Here is a 9,441-nt window from a genome sequence, read left to right as displayed (position 1 = left end):
CAGTCACCAGAACCAAGGACGGGTGATTTAGATGAATCTAACATGTTAAAATGGAGTTTGAAGTTACAATGGGTTTGTATAAGAAGGGGGCGTGTCTGATAAAATGATTACCAAATATCTAGACTGTCTGTGTAGAAACACAACATCCAGTGGAGGTGTTGTGGTGTCTGTGATCTAAATGAAGGACTTGACTTCCCTGATGAACGTGGCAGATCTACAAGCTCACAACGAGGCACCACGTAGATCTATAGGCTATATCTGGTGTGTGACACCATCCAACCAAATGGACCCTTACTTTGGTTCCATTTGTACTCTCAGAGTCATGGTGGTCTTTGAGATTAAAGAGTTATAGAACCTCTGGTATTATAATAGTATATCAGACATAAAGACCTCATATCAGATCTGACAGTGTGATAAATACCTGGGTCTGGAAACTCTTCTAAATGTGATGGAACACATTCTGGTTTCATAAATGTTGGATCTGGTTCCTCTGGATCCCAACCCTAGAATAAGAGCAACAGTGAACCTGTGGCCCCCAGGGGCCCTGATGGACCCCTGGGGGCCACAGGTGGCAGTTAAGGAATTCTACATCTATAGAACAGTGGTTCTCAAAGTGTGGTCCAGGGACCCTCAGGGTTCCTTGAGGACGTGCCCTGAGAGTAACTCTGAGAGTGTTCAAATGGAACCAAATGGACCCTTACAGGTCTGTAACTCTGAGAGTGTTCACATGGAACCAAATGGACCCTTACAGGTCTGTAACTCTGAGAGTGTACACATGGAACCAAATGGACCCGTACGGGTCCATTTGGTTCCATGTGTACACTCTCAGAGTTAAGGAGCAGCTTGAAATGAAACAGAACAGTGTGAGAATCACTGATATAGATGTATATGATACTTACATAATGCCTGATAAATACATCTAAAAAATCGCTCCATATTCACTCTATAACCATACATGTGTTTGGATGATTCATTACAGTCTGTTCAATCTGTTTTTACCTTCTTTCTTTTAGGAAGAAAAGATGAACAGTAAAGCTGCAGAGATGGCGTCACATTCAGGTTAACCAGTCAATGATTGATATGATAACATTGTCCCAAATATTTACCATTTAAAATTAATTTGAGATAATGTATGAATATTCATCTTGTATTTCCAGGCCCCAGTAAAAAACCCTCAGAGATGAGAATTATACTTCTGGGATATAAAGAGTCAGGGAAGAGTTCATCAGGAAACACCATCCTGGGTTCAGAGCAGTTTAGTTTAGAGAGAACAGGTCAGTGTGAGAAGAGACAGGGAGACGTAGGAGGACGACAGGTCACTGTGGTCAACACTCCAGGATGGTTTAGTAATCACTCTCTAAAGCTAACACCTGAGCTGATCAAACAGGAAATAGTTCTCAGTGCATCTCTGTGTCCTACAGGACCAGATGCTCTCCTCCTGGTTATAAGAGCATGCTCCTCATGTACAGCTGATATGTATAAAAACATGGAGGAACATGTGCAGCTTCTCAGTCAGACAGTGTGGAGTCACACTATGATACTGTTCACAGCGGGAGACAGTCTAAAAGGTAAATCCATTGAGCAGTACATTGAGAGTGAAGGAGAGGGCCTACAGAGGCTTGTAAAGAAGTGTTGGAACAGGTACCATGTCTTCAACAATGAGAACAGGGGTGATGACACTCAGGTCACAGAGCTGTTGGACAAGATACAGGAGGTGGCAGGAGATAAAGGAGGCTGTTTTGAGATAGACAGAAGAGTGTTAGAGGAGACTGAGAAGAAAAGGAGAACACAGGATGAGGGAGCAGCACGACGACAGATGAAGGTGAAGAAAGAACGAGAGAGCATCAGGTCAATGATGGGTATGTAATTATTTACATATAAATCACATCTGTCACTAACACACTTCTCAGGTACACAGACACAGCTTTGAATCAATGATCACCATTAACCCATTAAGACCGGGAACACATCTGTGTCATTTTAGATTTCTTTGGGCTATTCAAAAATAGCAGATCTACAAGCTCATAGCGCGGCACCGAGTGCCGCGCTATGAGCTTGTAGATCTGCTATTTACTTTTTAAAATCGTAAATATTTTTGCAAATCTTTGAATATACATTTGTAAAAGCAAACATTTTTTAACTCAAATCTTTGCTTCTGGGGGATTCTACAAATGTCTTCTAAATCCTATCAAACTTGTTCATGTCAAGGACCCCCAAAATAATATGTATTTGGCCGTGGACCCCCATCTCAAAATAGTTTGTTCCAGGGACCCCCAGCAGAAGCAAAGATTTACAAATGTTCGCTTTAAAAATAATACATTCAAAGATTTGCCCAAATTTACCATGATAAAAAAAAAACATCTACAAGCTCATGGCACTCGGTGCCGCGCTATGAGCTTGTAGATCTGCTATTTTTGAATAGCCCAAAGTATAAACTAATGGTTTAAGTGGTTACACAGATATGTTCCCGGTCTTAATGGGTTAACCCATTAGGACCTGGAACCGAGTGCCGCGCTACGAGCTTGTAGATCTGCTATTTTTGAAAAATCTTCAATTTTTTTTTGCAAATCTTTGAATATATATTTTTAAGTGAACATTTGTAACTCTAATCTTTGCTTCTGGGGTCCCTGGAACCAAATATTTTGAGATGGGGGTCCACGGCCAAATATATATCATCTTGGGGGTCCTTGACATGAAAAAGTGAGAACCACTGATGTAGAAACATAGTTTTTTTCTGGGAAAGCATTTGTGTCATTTTAGATTTTAGATATATATAAAGTGTAGGAGCCAGTTCTTTATATTCAATATTATTTATTTATTGGCCTTGTATTGTGGTGTGTATGGCTGCAGTGTGCTCAGTCCCCAGCAGGTCTCCCTTATAAGGACATGTGTGTCATGCTAGGGGCGTGACAGACTGAAAAGCACACAGTCTTTAGACCTTGTTGGCGTGCGGGAGATTTAATTTAAATCTATTATTTTATTCTACAACCAGTTTTAATTTTCTTTTCATGTTTGCATTTCTGCAAGAAAGAAAATAAACATCTTTAATTTGAAACTTAACCAAACCTGGAGTGGACATTCTATTTCTTCAACAAACGTCTATTATTTCAGTCTGTCCAAAGAGTGACTCACACAAATGGAAAAGGTTGATTTTTAACAAAAGGATATGTGGTCACTACATAAAGCAACAAATCATTTTAACCCCTTTATCCATATTTTATACGTTAGCTATTCAAAAATAGCAGATGTACAAGCTCAGCAAGCTTGTACATCTGCTATTGTTTTATATATTTTTAAATGTTAAAAGTGTTGAAAAAGTCTGATTTGTTATTTTCTTTTAAGCAAATCTTATCTCCTGGGGGGTCCCTGGCACAAAACCTTTTCAGATGGGGGTCGGTTCATGGCCATATACATTTTGGGGGTCCTTGACACGTTGAGAACTATTGATTTAGAAAGCATTTGTATAGAATTGGCTTCAGGTCTTAAGACAAAAACAAACACAACAACACATTTACAGGAGATTCATAAAACTAAGTATTAATTGTCTTTATTTGTGCTCTTTATGTGTTAAAAGTGTGAGATCTGTTTAGTCATACATTGACAGTGAATAGAGAGATAAATATCACTATTCTCTGTTGACCAATCACAGCACAGCAGTCACTGATAAAGATGATTGACCATATATGGACTTATATGATGAGCAGGTTCTGTAGCTATAATACAAGTCAAGGTTGTACCAAAGTTCAACATGACTTTAACATACTTTCATAAACAACACGTCCCTGTCAGGGTTGTCATGATATAAATATGATTCTACACTTAAAATAAGTTTCTGCACACTCATAGTTCAGATGTAAACATTTATTTATAAAAGAGCAATGTTTCAGCATGCAGTGCAAGCTTCCTCCACCAGGGTTAAGACTGACATGTTCTAAACTACTGCTATTTAACCCATTAGGGACGCATCTGAGTGTCATTTTTAGATTTCTTTGGCTATTCAAAAATGGCAGATAAACAAGCTCATTGCCGCGCTACGAGCTTGTAGATCTGCTATTTGTTTTTGAAAAATCTTTGAGAATTTGTGCAAATATTTTATTTATATTTTAATATTTTAATTATTTTTTTAAATGAACATTTGTAAAATATTTTGACACTCTTGTATGAAAAGTAGGGTGTTCATTTAGAAAAAAAAATAATTTGAAACATGGAGATACAAGGTCTCTGCCTGACAGCAATGATATACAATGTGTTTTATTTTTTAATTTACACTTAACAATGTGTGTCTGTAACAAAGTACATTTGCTTCACTACTGTACTTGAGTATGTTTACTTGAGTATTTGTATTTATTGGATACTTATGAATTTCAATCCACTACATTTCAAAGACAAATATTGTACTTTTGACTCCACTACATTTCTAGGAAGGAAAAAGTGCATTATGAATTAAATACTTGAGCCCTATTTCAAATTTGGTTGAAGATGCAGATCTAAAAGCTCACACGTGTTGTTATGCAGCACATTGTAAACTTGTATATCTGTGTTTTTGTTTTGTTTTTTGAAATGTCAACATTTCAAAACAGCAACAGAAACATGCATTGATATTAAAGACACAGCATTTACAAATGTTTCAATGAATTTGTACATCTGAACTATGAGTGAGAGACAACTCTGTTATTACTGTAGTTTACTTTAAGTCACTGCTTTCTCACACATTTTCATGTCAAGGACCCCCATATTGATATGGATTTGACCACAAACCCCAAATTGAAAACATGTTGTGCCAGGGACCCCCATAAGAGAAGATTTGTCATGATTTTTCAAAAACGGCAGATCTACAAGCTCACAACGTGTCGCATCGTGACACGCTGTGAGCTTGTAGATCGTCTATTTTGAATACGTTTTAAAATAGAGGCTTAAGTGTTTAAACTGTTCCTCATTTTGCTGGGGACCTCTTGGACCCCCCTGAAGGACCCCTGGGGGTCCCCAGACCCCACTTTGAGAAGCACAGCAGTAAGTGATATACTGTAGGTCTATTGGGTGAATACACACTCAACAGGAATGGAATGGTTCTCAAAACACAGAATGGTTTTATTTGTATCATTTTCATTTAACCATTTAAACCCTCTATACTTTGTATCATGACAAATAGTGAAAATAACTGATCTACACGTTGTGAGCTTGTAGATCTGCTTTTTTCACTACATTTGAAATAAGGCTTAAGTATTTAAAGGAGTAGTTCACCCCCAAAAAAGTACTTATTTTCTATCAATTACAGCCCATGAAGCCTTGAATTCATGGAGATTTTTATGTTTTTGTCTCATTCCTGAGACAATAATGTGATGATCGGTGGAGTCTTGGGTAGGCAGTGGTGTAAAGTAACTAAGTACATTTACTAAACTTTTTTACTTTACTGGAGTATTTCCAATTGTCTATACTTTTACTTCTACTCCACTACATCTCAGAGGCAAATATTGTATTTTTACTCCACTACAATTATTTGGAAACTTTAGTTAGGGTAGAACCGGGACGAACGACGCGCAGGGACGGTTGCAACACGGACCTTTTTTCATGCTACACTTAAAATACGTCACATCCGGCGACGTCACCCTCTTCGTCTTCGGTCGAAAACATCAGACACAATTTTTTTCCCAGTTCTGATCAAAATTGGCAGAGTTGAAGCCACTTTTGTGTATTTCCACACTGTAGTAAAAAATACCCTATTTGAGTGTTTTCCATTTGTACTGCTGTGTTTATTTGGTGCCGATTGTAAATGGATTTTGTCTGTTAGGCTAATCTGTGGGCTAACTCTCAGTGAAGGTTCCATTGAAAAATATTCATTAGCTTTTGTGCTAGCTAGCAAAACATCCGGGGAGGGCAGTGAGGGACGAACGGCGCATTAAGCCACTCGGTGCATTACGGACAGGGAGGGACGAACGGTGCATGTGTAAAACACAAAGTTGAGGAAACAGACAGAGGGGACATTAACATGATACATTTATTTGACTATCAGCATGGTCATTTGCTCGTAGGATTCTACTGAAGCATCAATGAGAGTTAGATGCCAGAAATGTAACTTATGTGATTGTTATAGGACATTTCATCCGACCGCGCCGTCCGCCCCCCATGTATGCACCGTTCGTCCCGACTGGTGGCCGTGTGCGGAGAGTAGCGCAACGTCACTTTACTTACCGATTGCGTTCGACTTTTTTCACTAAAATTAAAACGGACTGCGGGTAATGGGAGAGGACAAGTGTCTCTTGTTCACAAAAAAGTATGGTTACATGAAATTAAGTAATCTCTGTGCAGGGAGGGAAATAGAAAAGGGTGCGTCGTTGGACCCCACTCTCCCCTACTTTGCAGATATAAATGATTACATTATAAAACATAAATTAACCACTTTAACCCTATTTTATACATAGCTTATATGAAAATGGCAGATCTATTGTGAGCTTGTAGGCTACATTTGGATACCAATACGTTTGTACTCAATTACATTTTGAATTCCGGACTTTTACTTGTAACAGAGTACTTCTCCATTGCAGTATTGATCCTTTTAGAATCAATAATCAATACTGTAAACCACCATTGCCGTAGGAGACTTAATGACCTGCATTTGAGACTCTGCCGGTCATCAAATTATTGTCTCAGGAATGAGACAAAAACATAAAAATCTCCATGAATTCAAGGCTTCATGGGGTGTAATTGATAGAAGAAAAAAAAATTGGGTGAACTATTCCTTTAATTCATAATGTAACTTTTCCCTTCCAAGAAATGTAGTGGAGTCAAAAGTACAATATTTGTCTTTGAAATGTAGTGGAGGGAAATTCATAAGTATCCAAAACATGTTAATACTCAAGTTAAGATACAATTATATTGTTTTACTTAAGTACAGTACTCTACTCAGTAAATGTATTAAATCTTTGTTACTGTCCACCACTGTGTGTACGTACACACACACACACACACACACACACACACACACACACACACACACACACACACACACACACACACACATACACACACACACACACACACACACACACACACACACACACACACACACACACACACACACACACTAACAGATACATGTTTAATGCATTATCTCTTATATTTCAGGTGATGACCTCCATCTGTCAGAGATGAGCATTATACTTCTGGGAAATAAAGGTTCAGGGAAGAGTTCATCAGGAAACACCATCCTGGGTTCAGAGCAGTTTAGTTTAAAGAGAACAGATCAGTGTGAGAAGAGACAGGGAGACGTAGGAGGGAGACAGGCCACTGTGGTCAACACTCCAGGATGGTGGAAGGAAGACCCTCTAAATGAAACACCTGAGCTGATCAAACAGCAGATAGTTCTTAGTGCATCTCTGTGTCCTAAAGGACCAGATGCTCTCCTCCTGGTTATAAGAGCAGGAACCTCATGTACAGCTGATGAGTGTAAAAACATGGAGGAACACATGCAGATTCTCAGTCAGACAGTGTGGAGTCACACTATGATACTGTTCACAGTGGGAGACCGTCTAGGAGGTAAATCCATTGAGCAGTTCATTGAGAGTGAAGGAGAGGGCCTACAGAGGCTTGTAGAGAAGTGTGGGAACAGATACCATCTCTTCAACAATAAGAACAGGGATGATGACACTCAGGTCACAGAGCTGTTGTTGAAGATAGAGGAGATGGACCATTATGGAACAGGACGTCCAGCAACACCTGACAGTGAGTATTTAACTGTTTGTCTTCTATTGAACATAATGCTAACATGCTAACGATTGTATGGGTTAAAATTCAGGCCACGAGATGTAGCAACCAGTATTGGACAAAGTACTCAAGTGCAGTATACTTGAGTCAAAGTAAATATACTCCTGGTAAAATATTACACTACAAGTGAAAGTTGCTCTGTCAAATTATTTGCACTTTCCCCCAAAATAAATACCAGAAATCTTCAAAACATATACAAAATAGTGAAAATAGCAGATTTGCAAGCTTGTAGATCTGCTATTTTCACAATATTTGACATTTGGCTTAAAGGAGTAGTTCACCCCAACATTTTTCTATCAATTACTCACCCCATGAAGCCTTGAAATGTCTCATTCCTGAGACAATTATTTGATTACCGTCTCCTACCGGCTAATGTATCCGGTAGGAGACACAAATGAGACTCTTTGTGTCTCCTACCAGATATACACACGGTCATCAAATTATTGTCTCAGGAATGCGACAAAAAACAAAACATCTCCATGAATTCAAGGCTTCATGGGGTTTGTAATTGATAGAAAATCAGTCATTTTCGGGGTGAACTATTCCTTTAAGTTGGTATATCATAATGCACTTCTTCCCTTCCTAGAAGTGTGTGTGTGTGTGTGTGTGTGTGTGTGTGTGTGTGTGTGTGTGTGTGTGTGTGTGTGTGTGTGTGTGTGTGTGTGTGTGTGTGTGTGTGTGTGTGTGTGTGTGAGAGAGTTTGAGTGATTATGGAGCTATCGGTGCCAGTCTTTTTGTACACATTTCCACTAAAAGGAAGACACTGCCTGAATGGTTTTACATTGCATGATAACTATCATATTTAACTATAATATTTAATATTTCTCTGCATTAAGTACTGCTCACCATTCAGCCTGACTAGTCCTTAAAGGATTAGCCTGTGATGTCACTGTTTCATAGACAGTTCATCCATTAGTTAATAGTTCCATGCTGTATGTGTGGTGACTTCAGTCACTCTACCTTCATGGTGTGTGAGAACATAGTAATAATATAGCACAGAAAATTGTATGTAATCAAATCAACCTTACCCGTTCATATTCACCGCTCGCAGTGGTGTAAAGTAACTGAGTAAATTTACTCAAGTACTATACTTAAGTACAATTTTGAGGTACTTTTACTTTACTGGAATATTTTCAATTGTCTATATACTTTTACTTCTACTCCACTACATCTCAGAGGCAAATATTGTACTTTTACTCCACTACAATTATATGAAAACTTTGTGCTCTCTGATTTCATAGATAAAATGTGGCCGGGTATCCGTGGGTTCCCGGCCCATTGCAGGACATCGTGACGCATTGTGAGCTTGTAGATCTGCTTTTGTATATATATATTTAGTACAGGGCCTAAGTGGTAAATTAATAATGTTCTTTTTGTCCTCCTAGAAATGTCAATGAGTCAAAAGTACATTTGTCTTTGAACTGTAGTGTAGTGTAGTGTAGTGTAGTGTAGTGTAGTGTAGTGTATCCATAAATACAAGGAAGGTACAGCTTCAGGCTACATGACGTAGCAACCAGTGGTGTAAAGTAACTAAGTACATTTACTTAAGTACTGTACTTTCAGGTATTTTTTTTACTTTAGTGGAGTATTTCCAATTTTCAATACTTTTACTTGAACTACTCCACTACATCTCAGAGGAAAACATTGTACTTTTACTCCATTACAATCATTTGAAAACTT

The 9,441-nt window shown here is 38.4% G+C and overlaps 1 protein-coding gene across 4 annotated transcripts in view; it reads left to right on the top strand.

Annotated features, from left to right (window-relative positions):
* The first annotated feature begins 1,019 nt into the window (after positions 1 to 1,019).
* LOC308081470 (uncharacterized protein) overlaps positions 1,020 to 9,441 on the top strand; it is a 30,337-nt gene continuing 21,915 nt past the window's right edge. For all 4 annotated transcript variants that reach the window (XM_080457844.1, XM_080457845.1, XM_080457843.1 and 1 more), the window contains exons 1-3: positions 1,020 to 1,059; positions 1,158 to 1,859; positions 7,123 to 7,719. In XM_080457844.1, the coding sequence (XP_080313970.1) occupies positions 1,023 to 1,059; positions 1,158 to 1,859; positions 7,123 to 7,719 (1,336 nt within the window). In that variant the 5' untranslated portion in view covers positions 1,020 to 1,022. The remainder of the gene's footprint in view (positions 1,060 to 1,157; positions 1,860 to 7,122; positions 7,720 to 9,441) is intronic.

The sequence above is a fragment of the Gymnoscopelus braueri genome (genome assembly GCF_963280865.1).
Source record: "Gymnoscopelus braueri genome assembly, contig: SCAFFOLD_215, whole genome shotgun sequence".
In the NCBI taxonomy this organism is placed as follows: domain Eukaryota; kingdom Metazoa; phylum Chordata; class Actinopteri; order Myctophiformes; family Myctophidae; genus Gymnoscopelus; species Gymnoscopelus braueri.
Note: the sequence above shows the minus strand (reverse complement) of the source record. Positions and strands in the feature narration are given on the sequence as shown.